The sequence below is a fragment of the Sporobolomyces salmoneus genome (genome assembly GCF_050403485.1).
Source record: "Sporobolomyces salmoneus JCM6883 DNA, S_salmoneus_JCM6883_v1_ctg94, whole genome shotgun sequence".
In the NCBI taxonomy this organism is placed as follows: domain Eukaryota; kingdom Fungi; phylum Basidiomycota; class Microbotryomycetes; order Sporidiobolales; family Sporidiobolaceae; genus Sporobolomyces; species Sporobolomyces salmoneus.
Genome location: NW_027481069.1, coordinates 18068 through 40927, shown reverse-complemented (window position 1 = coordinate 40927; position 22860 = coordinate 18068). Strand labels below are relative to the sequence as shown.

At 51.8% G+C, this 22860-nt stretch overlaps 9 protein-coding genes across 9 annotated transcripts; 3 read left to right on the top strand and 6 right to left on the bottom strand.

Moving 5' to 3' along the window:
- On the top strand, positions 1 to 1100 carry JCM6883_000291 (uncharacterized protein; the record flags this gene model as incomplete). Its single annotated transcript, XM_076635345.1, has 2 exons — positions 1 to 362; positions 427 to 1100. Coding segments are annotated over 2 exons (1036 nt in total), but the record flags the coding sequence as incomplete, so codon positions are not given.
- Positions 1101 to 2962: 1862 nt separating this feature from the next.
- On the bottom strand, positions 2963 to 3340 carry JCM6883_000290 (uncharacterized protein; the record flags this gene model as incomplete). The annotated part of the gene is made up of 2 exons (XM_076635344.1): positions 2963 to 3181; positions 3236 to 3340. 2 exons carry the CDS (start codon positions 3338 to 3340, stop codon positions 2963 to 2965), a joined length of 324 nt encoding a protein of 107 aa, XP_076484685.1.
- A 1028-nt stretch (positions 3341 to 4368) lies between these two features.
- JCM6883_000289 (uncharacterized protein) lies at positions 4369 to 5403 on the bottom strand (the record flags this gene model as incomplete). The annotated part of the gene is made up of 3 exons (XM_076635343.1): positions 4369 to 4590; positions 4655 to 5020; positions 5155 to 5403. The coding sequence occupies 3 exons, from the start codon at positions 5401 to 5403 to the stop codon at positions 4369 to 4371; spliced, it is 837 nt and encodes a 278-aa protein (XP_076484684.1).
- Positions 5404 to 6482: 1079 nt separating this feature from the next.
- On the top strand, positions 6483 to 9553 carry SYO1 (Syo1p; the record flags this gene model as incomplete). The annotated part of the gene is made up of 7 exons (XM_076635342.1): positions 6483 to 6680; positions 6752 to 7445; positions 7514 to 7881; positions 7946 to 8848; positions 8914 to 9072; positions 9136 to 9360; positions 9425 to 9553. 7 exons carry the CDS (start codon positions 6483 to 6485, stop codon positions 9551 to 9553), a joined length of 2676 nt encoding a protein of 891 aa, XP_076484683.1.
- A 158-nt stretch (positions 9554 to 9711) lies between these two features.
- JCM6883_000287 (uncharacterized protein) lies at positions 9712 to 11739 on the bottom strand (the record flags this gene model as incomplete). Its single annotated transcript, XM_076635341.1, has 7 exons — positions 9712 to 10034; positions 10098 to 10512; positions 10603 to 10935; positions 10995 to 11184; positions 11269 to 11389; positions 11454 to 11525; positions 11589 to 11739. 7 exons carry the CDS (start codon positions 11737 to 11739, stop codon positions 9712 to 9714), a joined length of 1605 nt encoding a protein of 534 aa, XP_076484682.1.
- Positions 11740 to 11991: 252 nt separating this feature from the next.
- On the bottom strand, positions 11992 to 15278 carry JCM6883_000286 (uncharacterized protein; the record flags this gene model as incomplete). The annotated part of the gene is made up of 9 exons (XM_076635340.1): positions 11992 to 12256; positions 12314 to 14132; positions 14199 to 14368; positions 14427 to 14539; positions 14602 to 14701; positions 14769 to 14851; positions 14919 to 15000; positions 15082 to 15160; positions 15254 to 15278. The coding sequence occupies 9 exons, from the start codon at positions 15276 to 15278 to the stop codon at positions 11992 to 11994; spliced, it is 2736 nt and encodes a 911-aa protein (XP_076484681.1).
- Positions 15279 to 15680: 402 nt separating this feature from the next.
- JCM6883_000285 (uncharacterized protein) lies at positions 15681 to 17198 on the bottom strand (the record flags this gene model as incomplete). The annotated part of the gene is made up of 2 exons (XM_076635339.1): positions 15681 to 17093; positions 17157 to 17198. The coding sequence occupies 2 exons, from the start codon at positions 17196 to 17198 to the stop codon at positions 15681 to 15683; spliced, it is 1455 nt and encodes a 484-aa protein (XP_076484680.1).
- Positions 17199 to 17288: 90 nt separating this feature from the next.
- Positions 17289 to 18662, top strand: JCM6883_000284 (TLC domain-containing protein; the record flags this gene model as incomplete). The annotated part of the gene is made up of 7 exons (XM_076635338.1): positions 17289 to 17522; positions 17618 to 17764; positions 17841 to 17871; positions 17949 to 18049; positions 18112 to 18346; positions 18416 to 18485; positions 18569 to 18662. The coding sequence occupies 7 exons, from the start codon at positions 17289 to 17291 to the stop codon at positions 18660 to 18662; spliced, it is 912 nt and encodes a 303-aa protein (XP_076484679.1).
- A 181-nt stretch (positions 18663 to 18843) lies between these two features.
- On the bottom strand, positions 18844 to 22854 carry JCM6883_000283 (pepsin-like aspartic protease; the record flags this gene model as incomplete). The annotated part of the gene is made up of 11 exons (XM_076635337.1): positions 18844 to 18885; positions 18964 to 18981; positions 19062 to 19247; positions 19310 to 19387; positions 19451 to 19530; positions 19591 to 19826; positions 19897 to 20212; positions 21489 to 21814; positions 21885 to 22193; positions 22348 to 22593; positions 22661 to 22854. The coding sequence occupies 11 exons, from the start codon at positions 22852 to 22854 to the stop codon at positions 18844 to 18846; spliced, it is 2031 nt and encodes a 676-aa protein (XP_076484678.1).
- Between the last annotated feature and the right edge of the window lie 6 nt (positions 22855 to 22860).

Genomic DNA, 22860 nt, shown 5'->3' with positions numbered 1-22860 from the left:
CGGAGGGACCCTTGCTCTGCCCGAGCCGTCCTCACTCCGACTAGCCGGATCTGGTCTCTCCCCTTCACATTCTGGTAGCTTCTGCCTACCATACCCTTCTGAAGGCTCTAGATCCAGTGTAATCGCATCGCATCTGATCCAACCTCTTCTCGGTACATCCTCGGCTTTACTTTCTCTGCTCCGTCAAGATACACCTGATGAGAAGGAGCTCATCGGGAAGTTGGAACCAGCGATCGATTCGTCGGGAAGAGCAGAACGGTTGTCGCCAGGAAGGAATTGTTCGACGTTCTTCAGAGTTGGCGGAGCAGGGCTCCTGAAGAGGTGGGAACAATCAATGCTCAATGCAAAGACGAAACGGAACGGTGAGTGGTCTTGTTTTGACTGGTGCTTCTTCGTGCTGAAACGGTCTCTGCGCGGCGTTGAAAGATCCGCTTCAGCTTTCTCTCCCTGCTTCGCGACCAGCTTCTAATCGAATATCTCGGCAACCTACTCCGTCCGCATCACGAGTTACGACCCCTTCACAAGGCTTGTCACCTCGTAAAGTCTCTGTCTCGCCTTTAGAAAGGAACGGATTGGCTTCGAAAATGCTCGATCATCGATCGAAATCAACGGGAGAGAAAGTAGGTTGGGACGACTCTCATCCAGAAGATACCCCAATGCTCGACAAGGGTAAAGGAAGAGAGATGGAGGATCTCAAGAACGGAACAAGGCAGAAGGAGCCGGACGAAGAGGAAGAAGAACCAGCTACAGACGACGATTCTGAAGTCCTCGCGGCTCCGCCTCTTTCGACAAACTATATGCACGAATACCAACTGCCTCTGCCCTCATCGACATTACAAGGCTCTTCCTTTTCAACGATAGATCGCCAACCGAGTCCTTCGTTTCCTCTCCCGACTCCGACCCTCCCTCAACCTTCTCCTTCTCCCGCCGACACACCTCTCATCTCTCAGACCAGCGCAGAAGAGAAGAAAGTGAAGAAGAAACGGAAAGCGGAAGAAGAGGAAGCAGAGGCGTTGGAAAGGAGGAAAGCGAAATTCGCAATGCTGAAGTCGGGTTCTTCGACTTCGAGAAGAAGGGGAGGTGCGACTCAAGTGCTCTGAGAATTGGATTCACTGTCTCGGGTATGTTGTCATTCTAGATGTTATGCCGGTCCCTTCCGAGAAACAGACGGAGCAAAGTTGAGCTTTGTTATGATTTTGTTATCTCTACAGCGTCGGCGTCTCCAATGCTCGGAAGGAGGTGTGCGTTTATACTTTCGGCAAACAAGAACGCACTTCGTGGGAACGACTCGGATCTCGTGTCGGCAAAGAGGCTGAAATTGAGCGAAACAGCAAGAGCAAAAAGTTAAGGCAAGTCCAGAAAAGGTGCTAAGGCAGAAGGACAGGTAATAGGGAACTAAGAGAGGGACAGGAGATGGGGTACGGAAAGAGGGATGAATTGAAGCTACGCGGAATCAAAAGTATCGACCTCCATCTTTCGCTTCTTCCTCCGAGACCATGACTCCCATGCGAGTAGCGTGGCGACTGTTGATCCTCCTTCGGAGAGAATGCGAAGTGTTTGATTGCTGGGCAAAGTTGTGAAAGATGCGATCGTTGGGATGGTCGAGTAAACCGAGAATTCCGTTCTTCCTCCATTCATCTAGGATCTTTCCGTCCCTTCCGACGATCTATGCTCGACAGGTAGCATCAGGGCACGCAGTGTGAGGACAGGAGAAGGACAGAGCACATACCACCTCTGGAGCAAAAGGCAGCTGTCCGGCAATTTTTCGCAAAACAAAAATGAATCTCCTTGAGCAGTCGGGACCCTTCTCCCTAGAGGTTCTATTGACTGCTTCCATGTCTTCTAACCATCCTCTGATCTCGGCTTGACGTTCGGTCTCGGATTGAAGGGCTCTGAAGTTCGGCACCGCTTCAAGTTCATCGCGAACATCTTGCAGCGTTTCCTCGAAGTCTCGTTGAGTCGAGATCAATTGATGAACCGGGACGTTGAGGTTACTCGAGTTGTTGATCCACAGGGAGGAGGGGAGATGAAAGTCGCCTGCGCTGCGGTGCCCGTTCAGCTCGTCCTGCAATTCTCTGTAGAGATTTTGAGGTTCCCAAATTGGCTTCACCTCCCAACGTCCTCCAAGGCCGTCGAGCTGCGAGAGATTGAGATAGATGATCTGCGCGGGACATCCTACTGCATTTAATCGTGAGAGTAGAATGCAAGAACAAGAGCAGAGACGTACAAGTTCTTTCCGGCTAGCTGCGTCGATAAGCCGCCACTCCAACAACCTGAGAAGCTTTTTGCTGTGACCCAGCAACGTCCCTGCCGGGTAAAAGAGTCTGATCAATCCCGTTATCCATTGATGGAGAATACTCGGGACGCCGTGGCCGCCAAACGATCTTTGCGAGCGAGTTTCACTTGCTTCGCAGGCCGCATCGAGATGCGTCCGAAGTTGTTCGCGAGTCGGGATTGACATCTTCGCAAGCGGAGAGAGAGGGAAGAAGGATGTCGGATAAAGATCGCTTTCTTATGGTGGTCAGTGCGTCGAAATCGTTGAGATCGGACCGCGGAGCGAGGGTCCCTGCTTTCGTACACAGTTTGGCCTCGAGGACGGAGATGACTCGGGAGAGCGCGAGACCGTGTCGATGCCGAGACAGTGAGGAGCGATCTGATCTTCGTTGAGGCCGTCGAGGTTCGCCGGCTGAGCAAAATCTGTGTTCAGTATCGTCGAAGTTGTCAGACTCGCGCAAGAATGTTCTACCTCTTCTTCTCCCTCTCGTTCATCCCTCCTGTGGGTCTCATCTCGAAGCGATGTGAAGCTTACCCACGCCTTCCAGCTTTCCTCGATTCAGACTTTTCGCGAATGCGGGAGGAAGTAGGGTCTTTCAAGTACGGAGAAAGCGACAGCGGAACAAAGAAAAGCAGGATAAACGGTATTGGCGCAGCGAGAGGAAGAAGTGGTCAGAGGAAGAGGATATCAGAAATAAAGGCCTCCATCTTTTGCCTGCTCCTCCAAGGTTGGAACTCCCATGCGAGCGGCGTGACGGCTGTTGATCCTCTTCTGGAGAGAATGGGAAGTGTTTGGCTGAGGCCCTTCGTAGAAGTCATTGAAAATCGTATGGTGCCAATTGCCAACCATTCGACCGATTCCCTCTTGCGTCCAATCGCTTCGAACATTCCCCCGAGAACTGATAATCTGACAACGCGAGCGGGATCAGCCAACGAAGGAGGCAGAGTAGAGTTGACGTACCTCACTTGGCTTCTGCACGAGCTTGATCTTGAGCTTTTGCAGAATATGAATCAATCTCCCCAATTCAGTCGTGTTCTCCCCGATTTCTCCTTCAAGCTTCTCCATATGGCGTTGCCACAATGATCCCGCATGAGCAATCTTTTCGATAAGCAAGGTCGATACTTCTGGTAAAAGTTTCTTGACACCTTGTTGCAACGAGAGTAATTTTTCGAGCTTGGAAGGTCGCCAAATTTCGACTATTCCCCATCTTGCTGGCTGTCTTTCACCGTCCGCTCGCCAGAAAGCAATAACCTGCCACTGAATCGTCTACTGTGTCAACGCTCAATCGGACGCCATTGCGTGCAGAAGAAGTCCAGAAAAGACGTACGGCAGAGTGGGTCAGGCGCGAGTCCATGATTGCTTGCACCAATCTCCAGGTCTGCGAATTCTCCCATGGATCGTCCACGATTGAGTGAAATGCTTCCCACATTTCCCTTCGCCAGCTAAGCAATTCCATAGAAGCTGGGTGGTAGTCGTCAACGAGGGCGACGCGTCGCAACCATTCCATATTCTTCTCATAAATGCTGTTGAGATATTGGTCGAGTCGTGTCGCGTTAGATACCGACATCCTCAAGAGGGAGAGGGGAGGAAGAGAGAAAGCGAGAAGGAACCGGCGACATTGCAGGTGATCAGTGCGTCGAAAAGTAGACCGCGGAGGAGGGTGCTTGCTCGTAACTTCCTCGACGACGCCCGAAGCTGTGTCGAGGCTACTCTGCCTCATCTTCTTTCAGGCGCTTGCAGAAAACCGCGAAACAGTTTTTGCGGTTCGAGTTCGTCTGGAACAGCCTGGTCAAGAATCGCCTGAGCTCTGTCCACTTTCATCGAGGTCGTCAGCCAACTTCGGACAGCTTCAGTCTGAGCGAAACTCACAATTCATGTCGTTGAACCGTACTCTTGCATTCCCTTCTCCCCAGTCCCTTCTTGAGTAGTTTTGTTTGAGGCACAATCCTCCGTCTTCCGGCTCTGCTTGACTTCTCAGCGAATGTGAAGGGAGAGGGACATTTCAGGGCAAAGAGAGACAGAGAGACAGTCAGGGTTGGAAGAGAGCAGATTTTAGAGAGACGAATACAGAAAGAGACGGAAGCATTGTTAATCTAGGCGAAATAACGACCTCCATCTTTCGCCTCCTGCTCCGAGCTGGGAACTCCCATACGAACGGCGTGACGGCTATTGATCCGTTTGTCGAGGGAGTACGAAGTGTTCGAGCGTGTTTCGTGCGAGAAACCCTTGAAAAACGGATCGTCAGGTCTGTTGAGTAGTCGAATGATTCCGGCTTTCGTCCAGGGTTCACGGATTTTCCCGTTCGAGTCGACGACCTGATCTCCGAAAGTAGGATCAACGCTCATGAATCGCGAGGAACAAGAGATAAAGGGTTCATACCTCATCTGCCTTTTCGACGGGTTGTCTGGCCATTTTAAGTTGTCCAATCTTGTCGAGTTGTTCATTCATCTTGCGCAAGATAAAAGTCGCCCTTCGCATCTCCACCGCTCCATGTTCGAGAATCTTCTTCAAGTCTTCGATATCAAGGGCCCAAGATTCGGCCTCCTCTGAGTTATGTCGCGAGCACGAGAGCTTGTTGAAAGCGGTTTCGAACGACTGAATGAAGTCTTGATTGTCGAAGTATAATTCACGAATCGGTAACTTGAGATTGAGTCCTTCGTCGATCCAACGAGGTGAAGCACACTGGTTCCCTTTCAAGTCGTGCTCCAATTCCTTTTTCAAACGCTCCAACAGTAACCGAGGGTCCTAGCGTTCGGCAATCGACCAGGGCCGCATGAAGAATGATCCGTAAAGCGGGCGGGAATGAGAGACGATCTGCGGGAGATACGAATGATGCGATCAGTTGAATGCAGCAAAGATGCCCGAGGAGAGAGACTCACGCATCCTAGCCTCGCTGCCTCGAGTAGGTTCCATTCTATCAATCTCCACAACCTGATGTTTTGATGCGGATCCTTCTTTAACGGGACTGAAGGATGAAACACTTCCCACATCTCCCATTTCCATCCAGAGAGAATCGTCTCGATCGAACGTCTATGCTGTTGGCCGAACTCTTGTGTCGAGTTTGTGAGAGTGCGGTTGGAGATGTCGTTGAGGTACAGCCCGAAGCGTTTCACGGCCAAATCTGGCATTGTCGGGCGGAAGGCGAGGGAAGGGAAGGAGAGAGGAGAAAAGGAAGATGAGTGCACGGAAGGATCGCTTGCTGGTGGATCGAGCGTTGGCCGCGGGAAGTCCGCTCTCGCACGGTTCGATTGAGGAGATGAATTGATTCAGGATTCCCAGATTTCGCTCCCACTTTGCCCCACTCGATGATCTCTGGCCTGTTTTTGTGACATGCGCCGACCTTCCACCTCTCCTTCTACGTGTGTACTCAGCCAGAGCCGAAGAAGACCTCGAGGAGACTCACCGCTCGCTTGGTGGGGTTGTGTGAAAAGATGCGGGGAGAAAATGCGTGACCTTGCACGAAGCGGAGTCTGTCAAGCAGGGGCGACTTGAGCAGTTGCAGTGAGTTGTCGGTTGAGGAGTGCGTGGGTCGACAAAAGATAGGGGACGGGAGGAAAAGGATCATCGGGACGAAGTGACGACCGAACAATCTTCGATCGACCCCCCCGATAGCGTGAGTAGATATTGGTGTCGAATCTACAAGAGCTGATACGGAACAGATACTCGCGAACGAGAAAGAACTAGAGACGTTGCGATGCGATCAGGTGCGATAGAATTATACGAGAAAGGAACGACATGGCTCACCTGATTCCGCGTCGATTTGACTCGAATAGCTGACTGGTTCAGGTTCCTTCTGAGAGACCTTTTCGCCTGAGGCCCAGTTCGGAAGCAATGGAGGGAGGTGGTAAAGGTCGAAAGCGGATCTCGGAGGCAGAGCGGACCTTAGAGACTGAAATGAGCGGTCCAGACGAGCTGACAGGTAGATAGTGTGGCTCTGGACGGCCTTTACCGGTCTTCTGAGGCAGTTGTCGAGAGTGGGAGGAGTTGTTTGATGAAGATCGAGTTGGCTTCGTCTAGGGCGATACGAGACGGTATAGCGGTTTCAGCATGTATTTCTCGGTTCTTATAGTTGCTGTCCACGTTCTGGCGGATCATAGAGGTTGGGGAGTGAAGTCGAAGGAGCAAAAGAAAAAAGTCCACTCGAGTTTCTTTCGCTTCTACTCATCACTACGACCTTTCGAACTCGATTTAGCCACTCACAGAAGAGATGGGTAAAGTCAGACATCGCAAGCGAACCCGCACGGCTCGACTCGACGCCGTTGCGACTCCCCTTACCGGAGCAGATTCCACCGCCTCTACTTCGACCGAAAAGAAACCCGCAGGAGTTCAGAAGAAGGAACAAGAGATCACGAACTTGTTGGACAAGCTCAGGAGCGCGGATACGAGGGAACGAGTTTGGGCAACTGTGAGTTTCGCTTTTCTCGCCTTCTAGTCCCTCTCAAGACTGCCTGCTGACCCCCTTACGATTTACGCTAGTCGACTCTATCTTCTCTCTTACTATCTCTTCCTCCCGTACACCTTCGACTCCTCCTCTCCCGCAACTTGATCGGACTCTTAATCGAACGCCTCACTCTTCCTCTCCCTTCTGCCCCCTCTGCAAACGGTCAACCAGCTGCCCCGAATGCCGACGAACTCACCGTAGCCGTCGAAGCACTCGGTACTCTCCGCAACTTGGCCGTTTCTTCACCTCCTCACATTCTCTCGGAAATGCACAACAAACGACTCTTGCTCCCTCTCCTCGGCTGCCACTTGCCTCTCCTCCTCGCCTACCTGCCTACTCTTCTCTCCCCACCTCAAGCTCCCGTAAAGCCTTCCCTTCCAGCGACTCCAGCAGACAGAACTGCTGCCGACCTCGTCAACGAAGCGAATGAAACTCTTCGCAGGGTTTACTGGGATTGGGCAGAGAACGTTCTCGTATTGCTATGGTGCTTAGCAGAAAGCAACACGAAGATTCTAGGAAGTTTGAATGCGCAAGGAGATAAAATCGTTGAATTGATCATGGCATTCTTGGAGGAAGATAAACTCGGAATTGCAGAGAGTGCGGGAATCAACGGCGGGGAGAACGAGGGTGGAATGGAAGTCGATGGCAAGAAGAAGAAGCAGAGTAAGAAGGATAAGGAGAAGGGCAAGAAAGCTCTCAGAGTTCCCCTTTTCGTTGCCGTCGCCGCAGGTGAGTCTCGCTTCTACCATAGTCAAGACCGAAACGATGTACTGAATAGGTCTTCCCGAGTCCCACAGCTCAAACCCTTCACGCTTTCGTCTCTTCGAACCCCGCCGTGAACCCTCATCTCCTCTCCTCTGCCGGATCCCAAACCTTCTCCCCTACTCTCTCTTCCCTTCTTTCCATCCTCCTCACTCCCACTCCCTCCGCCTCTCCCTCCTCCGACTCCCTCGAATACTGGACTCAGTTGCGAGTCCTCTCGTTCGGAATCTTGTTGGAATTGGCGAAAAGTAAGAGTAAACGAAGAGATGTCGACGAGGTACGAGCCGTCTTGAAGGAAGAAGGTGGAGCAAAATTGGTCTTGATGGAGATGGTACAAAAGGCGGGTGAAGCGAACAAGTTGGAAAGTTGGGTTAAGGACGTTGCGAAATTCGTGGGCGAAATCGTACGTGCTCTTTCTCTTATTTGCCATTTCTCTTCGCCTTTGTACTCACAGTTTGCGTCTTCAGGATCCTACCGCCCCTACACCTCCTACACCTGCGCCCAATTCTCCTCAGTCCCGGCTCAATTCCCTCGAACGTCAAGCTCAAACTTTGCAACTAGCTCTCGAAATCTTGTCCGAGTACCTCGCCTCTGGACTCTCGACTCCCGGATCTTCTCTCTCAGACGACATGAACGAGGGAGAAGATGAAGAATGGGGAGGAATCTCGATGGATGTCGAAGAGGGAGATCTCGCGATGGACGAAGACGAAGATGCGGAAGTCATCGTCGGACAGCATGTGGATGACCACCTCGAAGGAGAGGACGATTCAGAGATGGACGGAGACGAGATGCTCGAAGATTTGGAGAACATTGTTGGGGACGATTCTTCCGACGACGAGGAAGAAGTTGCGTCGACGCCGAAAATCACCCTCACCTCTCTACCTCTTCAACTTCTCGCCCTTTCTCAACCTACTTCCCTTTCCTTCGTTCCTGCTACTTCATTCTCCTCGACTCCCGAAGGTGCCGATCCTTCGACCGGACTCATTTCGACTTCCGCCGCTGCAGACACATCTTCTGCTCCCGTCCTACCCGCTGCCCTCTCGACTCTTTCCGAGGCACTCACGACTATTCACGTTCGAGCGATCGAGGCTCTCAACAACCTCTTCGTTGCTCTCTCGAAAGCGAAGAAACCGTACGGAAGGGGTAAAGGCAAGGAGAAGGAGTTACAAACCGTGTTCGAAAAGGTGTTGGAAGGAATGCATGCAGCTTTGACTGCCCAAGAAGGAGCGAAAAAGGTCGACAAGAAACCTACTACTCAAGGTGAGGAGGATGTCGATGAGGTGGAAGAGCGACGGGAAGAGTTGGTGTCGGCTTCTGCCGGTGTCGTTTGGGGTTGCACCAGGCTTGGTTTGGAAGAAGGAGGAAACCTCGTCAGCCAATCTACTCCTGCCTTCATTGTAAGTGTCTCGAGGCTGACCTCTTTAAACTCGTGCAGGTTGTTGGACCTTCGACGACTCCTTTCCTCGTACAAAATGTCTACGGCTCTTCTTTCGCGTCTGCGGCTACTCCCCAGGGCGAGGCGATCCGAGTCCGAGCACTCGGTGCTCTCGGTTGCATCGGTCGGAGACGAGATGTACCCGTCGAGGAGAACGCTGTAAGTAGCAAAGCGTTCCACACGACTGTCGAGAACGATCACTGATATCGTTTCGTTCTCCAGCAAATCGGTCAATTCCTCCTTTCGCTTCTACCCTCTGCACCTGCAAAGGGCGCCGCTGCTCCTCCCACGAACCAATCTCATCTCACTCCCGACGCCCTCTTACAAGTCGTCGACTCTTTCATCGATCTTTACGCCGACGAGGAACGAGAATACGATGTCCCGAATTTCCGAAACGGAGGAATGCTCCCTGCTCTCGAGGGAAGTATCGCCGGTGTACGAGCAGCAGTGCGTGACTCCTATTGCCTATCAGTGAGAAGATTCCTGACTGATGTGCGTGGATTCTTCGCAGATCAAGAAAATCGATCGCAAGAAGTTCCCTGAACTTCGATTGAGAGCAGACGGCGCTCTCGAGAACATGGTCGCGTTCGTGCAGTACAGGAAAGATATCCTCAACCCGAAACCTGCGAAGAAGAGATAGAATCTCGTGGTTCTCGTCGACTTTGCAGTTTGCGAATTCACTCTATTTTTCCCACGGGACCATCTCGCTCGAGGGCAGCCTTGGTTTAAGAACTAGTTGCAAGAGTAAACAGCACAAGAGAGGAACCTGCAGAACAGATCAAGCCGAACAAAACTCATCTAGACGTCGAATTTCACTCCTTGAGCCAAACCAACCTCGTTACTCCAGTTCAACGTGCACGAACTCCAACGCACATATTGCTTCCAAGCATCGCTTCCCGATTCCCGTCCCCATCCGGTACTCTTGTTGCCACCGAATGCCATTCCGATCTCAGCGCCCGAGGTCGAACCGTTAACGTTGATGATTCCCGTATCTGAGGAATGAATGAACTTGAAGGCGTCGTCCATGCTCTGAGTGAACAGGGAGGAAGAAAGACCCTGGGCGACCGAGTTGTTGAGCTCGATCGCCTCCTCGAGAGTGTCGAAAGTCGAAACGTAAAGAACTTGAGCGGAAGCATGTCAGCTCGCGAACCCTTCTTCAACATTCGACATAGGAGAGAGCTCACTGGGAGCAAAGGTTTCCTCCTTCATCATCGGGAAAGTTTCCTGATCCTTGACGAGAACAATCGTCGGTTCGACGTAATTTCCTCCCGCTAGTTCTCCTTTCATTTCAACTTTCTTCCCACCGATCAAGACCTCTCCTCCTTGCTCCTTGATCTTAGCGATTGCCGACCCGAAACGTTTGACAGTATCGGCACTGTGAACCGGACCGACAAGAGTGTTCGGATCGAGTGGGTGTCCCATTCGTTTCGAAACCGATTTGTAGGCGTCGACGAGAGAAGTGATGAAATGAGGTGCGATCGAAGAGTGAAGGAAGAGTCGACGAGTCGTCGTACAGCGTTGACCAGCCGTTCCGAGAGCGGAGAACGTGATAGCTTGGAGCGCGAGTTGCATGTTTGCATCGGGCATGACGATTGAGGCCTGTTCGTCCAAAGACGTGTTTGCGTCAGTCGATTAGTGACGTGTATGGGTTGGTCGAGCGAGAGCGGGTGAAACGGGAGCAGAACTTACGTTGTTACCACCGAGCTCAAGCAAACTTTGACCGAATCGACCAGCTACCTTCATCGAGACTTCCCTTCCTCTCGCCTCCGACCCCGTGAATGAGAGAAGATCCACCCGCTTATCGGTGACCAAAGCTTCTCCTACTTCTCCTCCTCCGCACAGAAGAGACGAGAGAGCACCGTCGAGTTTGTTCGCCGCGAGAACTTCTTGAATGATCTTGGTCGTCGCGATCGCGGTGAGAGGGGTCGAAGGCGCAGGTTTCCAGATTGAAGCGTTGCCGGTAATCAAGGCGAGAGCCAGATTCCAGCCGTAAACAGCGACTGGAAAATTGAACGCCGTGACCTGCGATCAGCGACTATGAGCGATCAACCAAGGCGTGTTCCGGGTAGAACGTAGCTTACGACGCCGACGACACCTAGCGGGTTTGCGATCTCGGTAGCGAAGTGCTTTTCTCTTTCCGAAGAGTAAACCGTCCCTCCGATCGACCTGCTGAGTCCGACCGCCAAGTCGCACACGTCGACAAACTCTTGTACTTCTCCTCGTCCTTCGCTGAGTACTTTACCCATCTCGAGAGAGACCAGTTTCCCGAGACTGTCAGAACGAGAAAAAGAGCGAAACTCGTCAACTACCACGTCCCCCTCAGAACAGCGAAATCCGGCGAGTAAGGGTACTCACTCGTCGATATTGTCGTTGAGAGCATTCCTGATCTGTCGTAGAACTTCACCTCGTTTTGGAGGAGCAACGTTTTTCCAGTCTCGATAAGCCGCTCTTGAAGCTTTCAACGTATCTTCCACCTCTGTTCAGCTCGGACTCCTCTCGTCAGTTTTTGCGACTTCCTGGAGGGAACGAGGGAGACTCACCTTGAGGAGTAGCAGTCTGGACCTGACCAAGGACTTCACCCGTAGCGGTGTTGAGTGATTTGTGAATCGCACCTGTTCAAGCTCGGTTCAACCCGTCAGCATTCATTTCGAGCTAGAACGTAGATGAGAATTCACCTGAACCAGTCCACTTCGAATTGAAGACTCCAGGAATGGGAGAACCGTCCGTTGGAAGCTTCAATGCCGTAAGGATCGAGGTCGCTTGACTCGAGAGAGCTCGACGTTGATTAATTGTAACGCGTCTTGAGTGTAATCGTAGAGATAGCATGGTCGTGAGGTGAGGGAGGAGTCGAAGGAGGGAAAGAGAGGAGCCGACGCTTGGAGAAAGTGGGATAGTGGGGAGATAGGCATGCCGGAAAAAAAAAAGTGAACTTTTCCGAAAGATAGCGAGATGACGAAGAGGATCATTTCAGACTCGTTCTGTGAAGCTTAGACAGACAGATACAGTGAATTAAGATGTTAGGACAGTTACAGTAATATCAAGATGAAGAGAGAGAGAAAAATGCGAGATTCAAGTGACTCAATCCAACCTCGTTACGAACCTATTCGAACCGAATCCAGCGCTTCCACTCGGACTGACTGGAGTCCTCGGACCAGGAGAAGGAGCTGACTGTTGTGTCGGAGTGTGAGGAGGAGCGTAAGAATGGTAAGAAGGTGCAGCGTGAGAAACGTTTGATCCGGTTTCAAAGTTTCGAGGTTCTTCAGAGGATCTTCGGAGACCAGGTGAGGGTGGAGGAATAGGTTGAGAGCTAGAACGCGAATGACCCATGTTGGCGAGGTTCGGACTGTTGCGAAAAGAGGTCAAAGTACGTTCGAGTAAGAGGAAGAAGAGAGAAACTCACGGAACAGTTCCAGGTCGAGGGATTCCACCCATACTCATCCTATTCTTGTTGACTTGAAGCGGGCGAGTATCGAAACTAGGGGTCGGAACATCATCGGCTCGTCCGTAACCTTCAGGAGCTACAGGAACGGCAGATCTCCAAGATTGAGCGATTTGTTCAGCGTCTGAAGGACCTGCATCTGGACTCGGTCCGAATCCAGGGTTTCCAGGAATCGGAACCACGTTGTATCCAGAAGGAGCGAACGATCGTCCTCCGTTGACGTTGATTCCAGTCACTGAGCTCGAAAGGGGAGTTGTTCCTCCTCCCCCTCCAGGTCTTCGGAACGCACCCGCGCTGATCGTTCGTTTCCCATTCTCTCCGGTTGGCGTCGTTCCTCCGGTCGTTCCCATTGGCGTGAAGTATCCAGAGGGAGTCGACAAGTTTGGCGAAGATGCGGAAGGAATGAATTGAGGAGTCGGATTCGAACCAGCGACGACGATGTCGCCATGTCTCGAGCCTAGACTCGTCGCACTCGCAGTCTGAGGCTTTATCGAGATTGGTTGACGGGGAGTACCGCTCATAGATCGAGGAGTGAGAGGACGAGGTTCGAATCCAGAAGGAGGAGGGACGAAATGAGGAATTGACGAATTCGAAGGAACAGGGACATGGAGAGGAGAAGGAATCGGGAGAGGAGCAGGGTGCGCAACAGTAGGACTCGTGGCGAAGACGGGAGAGGTCGGAGTGCGAGGTGTTGTCGAAACTTCCGGTGCTGGAGTAGGCGGTTGAATTGAAGGCGTTGCGGGAGGAGGGACTACCGAATCGAGAAGAGGTTGGTATTCACGAGGTTGAGTCGGCGAAGCTGGAGCTGGAATCGATTCTTCTTTTGCCCCTGGGGGACTCGATTCACGAATGCTCGAATCGATCGAAGATTGAGGTTGAACGTCGGAGGGAACGTCGGGAGAAGGGATCGGGAATGTTGCGGGTTGAGAAACGGGAGGAGAAGCTTCGAGCATTGCTTCACTAATCGTCGCCAAACCTTGAGTTCCTACGCTATCGTTCGCGTACGATCTCGACGGAGCCGCTTGTTCTCCGAATTCCCCCTGCCTTCGTCCAGACTCCGGATCCTTCTCCCTTGCCTCGTCCTCGAAAGCTTGTTGAGCTTCCCTCGCCTCGATATCGCCGTGTCCTCCATCACTCGAAGGCGCTTCTCCGAGATAAGCGAGACTCGTTCGATTCGTTCCCCAGCCGTCTTCTTGTTGAGGAGGAGCGAGAGCTCGAGTAGTATTCGACTGGTAACCAGAGACCGGGGTTTCTGGAATAACGGGACTCTGGGAGCCGACGGGAGGGGCGAGGTAAGGAGCGGAGGTCGAGGAGGAAGGAGGTTCTTCACCGCGAGGGGTTGCGCCTCCGAAAGAAAGTCGTTGAAAATCGGGAAGAGGGTTGAGTTGGGGACTCGCGAGGGTCAGAGGAGCATTCAGATTGTTCGAGCCATCTTCGTTCGAGTAAGCGGCGATATTCGAATGCGAGGCCGAAGTCGACGTGCGAGGCGAGTTTTGGTACGAGTCGGCTGCACTTCCTTGTTGAGCGAAAGCTGACGAGGCCGGAGTCTGGAAGCTCGCCATCGAGCCGTACTGGTGTTGCTGAAGGTTCGAAGGCTCTTCGTGACCGAAATCGTTTGAACGCACAGCCGAGTCTTCACCAGAATAACGTTGAGATTGTTGAGTCGCGGAATCTGTTCCGGCGCCGTTTCCGTAAGGCTCCGAGATCGGGGCTGGGTTGAAAGTGACACCTTGGAGACAACGCTGAGCTTCTTGTAAAAGGTAGTTTGTTCGATCGTAGCCTGGTCGCTCGAGGAAAGAAAAATCAGGTTTCGAACTCGATCAAGCAGAGTCTGGCTAGCGCTTACCGTCATAATGTGCCCGGGGATGTCCAGGCTGCGTTCGTTGAGTTGGTAGCTCGTCGACCATCAACTTTCCGAGTTCTGCGATGACCGTCGTCTTTTCCGAGAGCTCGAGGAGAGCGCCGAGTTTGAGGCTGAGTCCTTCCCGCAAGCTAGAGCGCTTGAAGTCGCTCAACCTAAGGGTAGACAAGAGGTGTGAGTCATTGAGCTTGAATGCAACAGGTAGAAACTTACCGAGTGTCCTCTGTCATTACGCTGTTTTCCAATCCAACCATTTCATCCCTCAATTCTCGCAACCTCTGTTTCGCCGCCGGTAGATCTTTGTGCTCTTCCTTCATTTTTGATACCTGATTGATCAAGCCGCAAGTCAGTCGATATTCGAGTAGCGAGATTGAGAACGAAAACTTACTTTACGTTCTTGAGCCTCAATTTTCCCGCCTTGTTGATCTCTCGATCGCCTCAAACTCGACAGATTCTCTTCCATCGTTCTAATCTCCTTGAACTTGAGCCTACGAGCACAATAATTGTACTCAGCTGCCCGTCAAAGATTCTGAGATTGTACAGAGTTTCACTTACCGATATTGGACGCTGTGTTCTGCATATGCTAATTCGGCTTGAGCCAAGTAGTCAAAGAGCTGTGATACTTTCGAGAGAACATCCTGCGGAACGAGCCAGAGATCAGCACACGGGGTGAACAACTGTAGGACGAAGAATCGATCGACTCACTCCAAGGTCATCTCCTTCAGCGTGACCCCAATCTCTGATCGCATTCGAAGCTCTCGACTTGTCCGCCGATAACTTCTGGATACTGTTTCATCTCGAAACCGAAGTACAGAACGTCATTGTTTTGTCCTCTCTTTCTGCTTGATCAAGGTAGGAAGAGACATACCTGTCGATACTGCGTTTCTCTGAAGTGAGTACTTCGTGTAATTGCTTGAAATCTCCCAGGTTTACGTGCGGACTGTGAGCTGTTCGGAGAGAGGAGAATCAAAGTTGCCGAAAGAGGGGAGAGAAGTGTGAGCTCCTTCTGTATGCGACGAGAGCGGTTCATTGGGACTCACCGATCTTTGTGAAGAACCCTGACATGGTTGAGAGTTCTTCGGTGCTGAGTCGAATGAGTGAGAGGAAGAAGCGAAAGCGCAAGATCTTGACTTTGCTTCGTCTTGAGAGTAGTGAGGCGGTGTTTCAGCGAAACCTTCCGCATCGAGTTACTCCTTTCGCAGCAGCTGCTCAAACTCGGCAGTGCGCTCGAAAATTGCTCGAACCGAAGTTTCCGCTGGAAAAAGGTGATCGAAGCTCGACGGTGCGAAACAACACGCTGACATTTCTCGTAACGGGAAGGACGAAGATGAACGAGGACGAGGAGACAATGAGATCCAATCGACAGAACAATGTTTGAGAAAGAGAGAACCCGAATTCGAACAACTATTTTCTTTCCGACTCTGCTTCTTTCCTTCTAGCTTAGACCCCCCGATACCTTTTCCACTTTCACTTCTTGTCCTTGAGGGTCAACGCGAACCATTCCAACTCGGGACATTCCACCTTGACCAATTCGAGTTTGTCCGATTCCAACGATTCAAAGTCGAGCTCAGGCAGTCCGAAATCGTGTTTGTTCGCCAAGGTGAACGCTTGGGGGATGTCTCGGAAGTCGTGATGGTAGTAAGCTTTCGCGATGGCGAGATTGTTGATTTCGAGGAGGTAATGAGCGAAATTTTGACGAGCTTCGACGAGACGTCCTCCGACTCTGACTCCCGCTGATTCGGCAGCGTTGACCAAGACTTCGAAATCTTGCCAGTAGTGAGGTTCCAACAATCTTGCATCAGGCTTTGACCATCTTTCCAGACGTTTGTAACGGTTTTCCTCCTCCTTGACGTGTTCCGGATCCTCGGGATCGAATCTTCGGCCTTTTCTGAGTGTTGCTTGATTCAAAGAAAGTTGACGTAGATTTGGAAGTCGAGTGGGACCCTGTACGAGCTCGAGAAGGGGATCAAAGTTATCATTGCGATTACCGATAGTAAGGTTGACGAGATTGACAAGTTGCAAGACAGAGTGGTGGAGGAGTGGGAAACTTCCGACGGTCCCTAGAACGAGGCTGCTCAGGTTGGTGAATTTCGCGAGCGATAGTCCGACGGGTACGTTATCGACTGCCGATGCGAGACGAAGAGAGGTAAGCGAGCCGTAACAAGACGATATCCAATCGAGTACGGTGTCGAAAGCCGGAGGAACGTGAAGAGGGATGTATGGTTCAAGAAAGAGGGAGAGGTGTTGCAACGAGGGACAGGCGTTGATGAGATCGGCTGTCTCCTCTTCCGTTACACCAATTCCCGACAATTGGAGAGACGTCACGTCGTCGAGAGTGCCGTACAGCCAGTCATCTGGATCGGAGGAGACAAAGTTCCATTGGTAGAGTTCAACCTCTGCGACCGCCGGTACGCATCTGATCCACATCGCGATATCCGACAAAGACACTTTCCCGAGGCCCACCGAGTCGTCAGGAGCCACGGTCAAAGTGATGGAGCGGATAGTTTGCGAGATTGGGAACGTGAAAGGCAACGCAGGAATGTACCAGAAACTGCAGAAGTCGCGAAGATTTGGAAGGGAATCGATGAGGCGGAGGACTTGGTGAATCTCGAGTTCCTGTTTCTGAGCGGGCGGGGGAGTGCAGTCGGTCATGAGAGAGATGTATTTTGCTCTCGTGCCGAGGGATGGACGGGCTCGAAGGGTACGGAGAAGGCGGGAGAGCGATTCGAGATTGGCAACTTGGATGTTCGTGTAAAGAGTCCTTTGGTAGAGAGGCGAAGAGCGTTTCGATATGAGCGCACCGCCAGGCCATTGGCTGTAATCGGCGACGTATTCGAAGATCTCTTCGATGATCTCGTTCGGGAGTAGAGAGAAATGATCCTGTGTGAGTCGCAGAAGACATGAGGTGAGCGATTTTCCGCTGCGGGCCGCTTGATTGCTTACCTTGCCGCCTACTGTAGCACCTCCATGCTCTTCGAGGGCCATGCTCGTTCGTTCGTGTCGAGTCGGTGAAGCGTCAGGAGGAGAGAAGTTCAACCCGTTTCATCTCGGCAATCGTTTCTCTCAACAATCACCATGTCGTGGCTATCTTCACCAGCCCTGACGTCTCCGGACTGGATCCGACCATACGCACAGCCGTTCGCCGACTCGATTGGGCTCCCTCAACTCGGAAGAACACTTCATCTCGCAATCTATTCTTGCCTCGCCTCGTTTGCCCTTCAGAAGCTCAGTTCGATCCTGAGTCCTATTCTAGCTAGTAAACACTACCCCAAGATCAAGAGAAAGCAAGATGATTGGGATCTGCACATCGTGATCTTTCCCCGCTCGTTTCCCCCCCTCTCTCCCGATCGAACCTCCTCGAGCCCGTCCTTCAGTTGCTGACTCGCGTCTTTCACGTTCGATAGGTCGGATGGGCGTTCTCTCTTGTTGCGGCTCCCCTCGCGTTCCATTTGATCCGGAATCCTTCTCCCGAACTCGGTTTCGACCCTCTCACCGGAAGCGCTCTTCGAGAGGAACGTCTCAGCGCGATCGCGGCAGGTTACTTCGTATGGGTGCGTCTCAAACCGCCGTTGGGTCTTCCTACGCCAAGCTCTGAGCTGACTCTGCCGGAGGTTCTGTTTCGTACAGGATACTTTCGTTTCGGCTCTTCACATCAATAGTGAGCTTCTTGGCCCCGGGCCCTGATTTTCTGGCACAAATAAGGATCCAGAGACTAAACCTGGACCCTTTGAACAGCTCAAGGTTTTGGATTCTTCCTTCACGGAATCGGATGTTGTACCGCTTTCTTCTTCACCTTGCGTCCTTTCCTGCTCTGGTGCGGACCCAGCTTCCTCATCGCAAGTCTCCTTCTCACTCTATCAAGCTGCATCCTGGCTCACGTTGCGTTGTGAGCGAACAGTGGGAAGTTTCAACGATTTTCCTCAACCTTCACTGGTTCCTCGACAAAACGAACCGTACCGGATCTCTCCTCCAAATGATCAACGGATTCTTCCTCGTCTCGGCCTACATCGTCTGTCGTCTCATCTACGGAGTCTACAATTCTTACAAACTCTTCGTCTTGCTCTTCTCGACGAGTTCAGTCTTGACGAAAGCAACTCAGGAGGGTACTGGTTGGATTCGATACCTTTACCTCGGTATGCTCACACGGTTCGAATCGAAGTCTGATCAGGAGGATTGACGATTCGTTCTCCTCCGAGCTATAGCTATCAACCTAACGATGAACGGCTTGAACTTTTTCTGGTTCAGAGCGATGTTACTGGCTCTTCGCAAGCGGTAAGTCCTACTTCTTCTCTCTCTAGTCTTTCCCTCCTGCGTCTCCGAGTCAATGCAGAACTGACTGAGTTGCTCTCGTCTAGATTTGTCTCGCCCTCGTCAGCAAGCGCTCGAAAGGAACCCATCCAAGTCGACGGAAAGCTCAATTGGGCCAAAGGAGACAAGAAGGGACAGTAGATCATTGGAGTCGTCAAGGCGAGCGGAGCGCAGAGCAAGAACCGCAAGAAGAAGAATCATTCACCGTAGAAGTTCTTACGTTTAATGACGACGAATACAGGAATTTACCACAAAGCTACAAGATATGATTATGGTATGCTACATGGGAGAGGGCTCCATCGTGAGAGGGCTCGATTACTGTTCAACGGGGAGTCGCGATTCCGATTCGGTTTTGCGAAACGTCCTGTCGGGCTCGCAAACAAGTCTCAGCAACGGCCTTCAAGCGAGTACAGGTCGTCACTGTAGTACAACGAAGACTCACGAAGATAAGGAAGAAAGACTGGTAGAAGCAGAGGAACAATTCGAGGTTAGTGCTCTCTCGCTCTCTAGAAGGCGAAAAATTATTCTGTCGGTACTCACTCTGAAGAACGGATCTCCGATTAACCAGGTATCACCTAGATTGAGGTTCTGGCCGATGACAGCTCCCAGACATCGAGTCGGATCCGAGGGAAGCGGTCCCAGGTTGAAGTCTCGCGGATCGAGTTCGAACTTTTGCGTCAGTTGGCGACCAAAGACGAACGCTACTCTTGGAGGGATTTTGCAGGGCTGGAGAAGAATGCCGAAAGATCGGTAAGATAACTGCATCAGACATAGTCGGCTGTACTCACGAAGGACCAAGAAGAATCGTTCTCTTTGCGAGATAGTGGGACAGCCGCCCAGAACTCTGCTGCAGCATCGGGAGGAGCCTGAACATTGCGCAAGGTGAGAGTTAGGTATTGAGCGCAAGGATAGAGAGGAATTCGACTGACAATGATGAGCGAGGATCCAGAGTCGAGCGCAAAGTTCGAAAACCCTTTCCAGGCTTGTCGACGATTGACGTAGGCGGTAGCTGAGCGACGATTCGAGAGGTCAGTTTCGAAAAAGTGCGAGGAGGAGAGAACGAGCTTACATCTACCGATCTGCCACAGCGTACGAAACTGCTGATCGTTATCCTTTGAGACTGGAAACCAAGTGGGACCTCGAGCGACCATTCCACGATTGTAACCATTGAAGGAGATCTTTGCTTTGCCGGGGGTACGACTGAGGAGCATCGAAAAGTATGGAGACCCTCCTTGTTGAAAGAGAGTGAAAGGGAAAGCGTAAGAGCGAGCAGCGGAGATGTCTCTGAATCCAAAGCCGACAACACTGTCATTGAGGGAGAATACAGAGTCAGCTTTTCGAGTGCTACTTCTGACGAAGTAAGCGCTCAGCTCACCCATCCGTGGCCCTCGTGCTCACGTAGCTACCGATCGAAGTTTCAGCAACGACATCCTGAGATGTGACCGTCGTCTTCCCAATCGTGACCGTATCTCGAACGAGCAGACCATTCCCTGATGACCCTGTCGTCCAGCTGCTCTGTACTTGGAAATTCGTAGCTTTCGCAGTCGAACTTCTCGAAATGTCGTATCGAGCTTTTCCATCACACGAGTCCTTACAGGTTGGAGATGCGAGCGCGAGGTCGGCCGAGCCAGTGTCGAAGTAGCAGTTGAATACTGATGGTGGTGTGCCGACGGAGACGGGTCCGCTCCAAACTAAGAATCGACAGAGAAAAGACGAATTAGTTGGCGAAGGTTTTGTGGCCCGATCGCCTGAGACCCACGAGCTTGACCATCAAATGCGAGTGGCAGGACTTCTCGTTTGTCGAGAGATTCGGAGGAGGAATCGAGAGAGTGCGAGCGTCGGTACTGAAGAATGTCAAAATGTCAATTTCGCTGACACGGTTTGAAGCAACTCGGAGCGAGACTCTTACACTCTCATACTTCCTACAAGCCGGGCCGATGAAGACAATGTCAGTGCCTACATTCTATCGAGGAAGAAAGAGCAGCTCACTTGACGAGTCGAAGTCGCTCAACATCAAGCGCTTCGAACGAAACGGTCCCATTCGTTTGCTGTATCCCTACATCTCGCCTGCACTGGTTCGATGTCGAGTTAGTATCCATTGTCCGAAGAGGGACGAAAGACAGAAAGTGGAGAATGACCTTTTTAGAAGGACTTCGATGCGACGAGCTTGGGCGCTGAGTCCGAGCAGAAACAGGCAAACAGTCGTCGAGTACACGAGCATTGGACCAGGTTAGCAACAGTAGGCGAGAGCGAAAGAAAGTAGAGAAGAGAGACTCGTCGAGCCGCAAAGCCGTCAGGCAATGTTGATCGACAAGTCGTGGTGGAAAATCCGAAAATTGCCAGAGTCCATCCCGAAGTTACCGAAAGAGCTCGAGGCACGGCCCGAACGGGCACGAAACATGTCTCATTGAAGCGAAGGAAAGTCGGTAAAGTCAGAGGAGTGGTCAGGTCGGGAAAGAGGGAACTCACGACTCAGTCCGAGAGAGGCAATTGAATGCGAACTTTTCGACCGCAAACCCGTGAAATCAATTTCGAGCACTTTAAATGAAGCAGGAAATCCATTCTCGTGATGCGCCCGGTAATCGACGAACTCCTGCTCCTTCGTCGAGCAGAAGAGGCAGAAGAGTTGCCGCAAACGTCTTTAGGTCCTTTGAGCACGAGCAGAGCAGGAAGCCTACTCCATCAGCATAACATACTGTCACCTGACCCAAGACGAGGAGCCACAGCTTTTGAGCCCATCTACAGCCGGCGAGGCGGACGAAAATTTCGACATTGAATTAGAGAAATTTGCGACGAGCTTGGGCTTCAACTTCGCTTTGACGGATCCGAGTCAGCTGAATTGTAATGGATGACAGTAAGAGACAGAACGAAGCATGCTACATCACAGATTGATTCCCTTTGCTACCTTTCAAGTTCCAGTTTTCCTCCTCTTCTTCGTCTCACCTCACGCTGACGAAGGCGTCTCACTTCTTTTCCTCTTCTTGACAACAAAGCCGTTCTGTCCGTGTTCCATCAAGCACAATCCGTCTCGAAGCTTCGAATCGTTTCTTGCTCCTACGTCGTTCGAATCGGAGACAGCGGCGAGGAAATCTTCGGCAGAGATCGTCAGAGGAGCGGAAGAATCGATCGTGGCTGAGTCGAGAGTCGAGACCTTCGACCAGAAGTCCTCGATCGAGTTAGGAGCGGGTTTGGGAGGGGGAAGAGGCGAAGAAGTCGAGCAGGTTTTGTCGTAACTCTTGAGCTTTGAAACCGACGGAGACTCGCTAGGCGTGAAGGAGTGGATGAAGGGGTAGCTGAGTTCACCGGAAAGCATGCTGTCAGTTGGACATGCGCGCTCAACCGATGCGACACAGTATCACTCACCTCGTCGTTTCTTCGTCGGACTCCGATTTGACTCTGCTCAATAGCCCTGATTCTCGCTCGTCGATTCTGCGCGGAGTGTTGTCGAAGGCGTCACCTGGAGCAAATTCGGTCTGACAAGTTGTAGCGTTCTCGTTCGGAACCCGTGCGCTTTCATCGAGGACTTTCTCAGATGCTGCTGCGAAAGTTATTCGATGGACATGAGAATGTTCAGTCTGTCTTCCACTGAGGGTCGAATCTGTCGAAGTCGAATGGCGTCCGTAACTGAGAGGTGAAGACGGCAAGAAATGTCGTTTCGCGGGAACAAGCTTTCTGGCAAAGTTCGAAATTACCTCGACGGAGCGAGACGTGAGGCTGGACGTTCTGCGAGGGGCTGGCGGAGGTGTTCTGTATAGATTTGGGTCACACAAAGACGGACGAGCGAGGTTCGGGGCAGACTGATCAGTCGAGGTGAAGATGAACTCACTGGACTTCGCTGCTACTTTCCTCCTGCAGATTCGAGGCGACGTTCTCTGCGGTAGCCGATGAGGAAGCTGTAGCGCTCGTGTCTGTAGTTCCAGCAGAGCTTGAGTCGCGAATAGACGCCTCATCGTACAATCGGTCGTCCTCGATGAAAGAAAACGAGAATCCGGTTAAATCGATCCTACAACGTTGCTCCAGGGAAGCGCTGATCCAGCTATGATCTATAATCTCGACATCAATCTTACGAAGCCTATCTCGTGACGCAACTCGCTTGACTTGAGTCAGCTCACGACGACTGAAGTGCGAAAGAGACTCACCTGTCTACTAGCTCGTCCGGACGGTCGTAAACTCCAAAGAAGATGTTGATCTCTGTCACCGCTGCTAGGGAAGCGATCTGTCCGCCGTGATGACACCAAATAGAACGTGTTGAAGGAGCGATGAGAGGGGAGAAGAATGCGATCAATCCAGAGAAGAGCGGAGTCGGGCTGGCGGTTAGGGGGTCTTTGGACATCTTGGT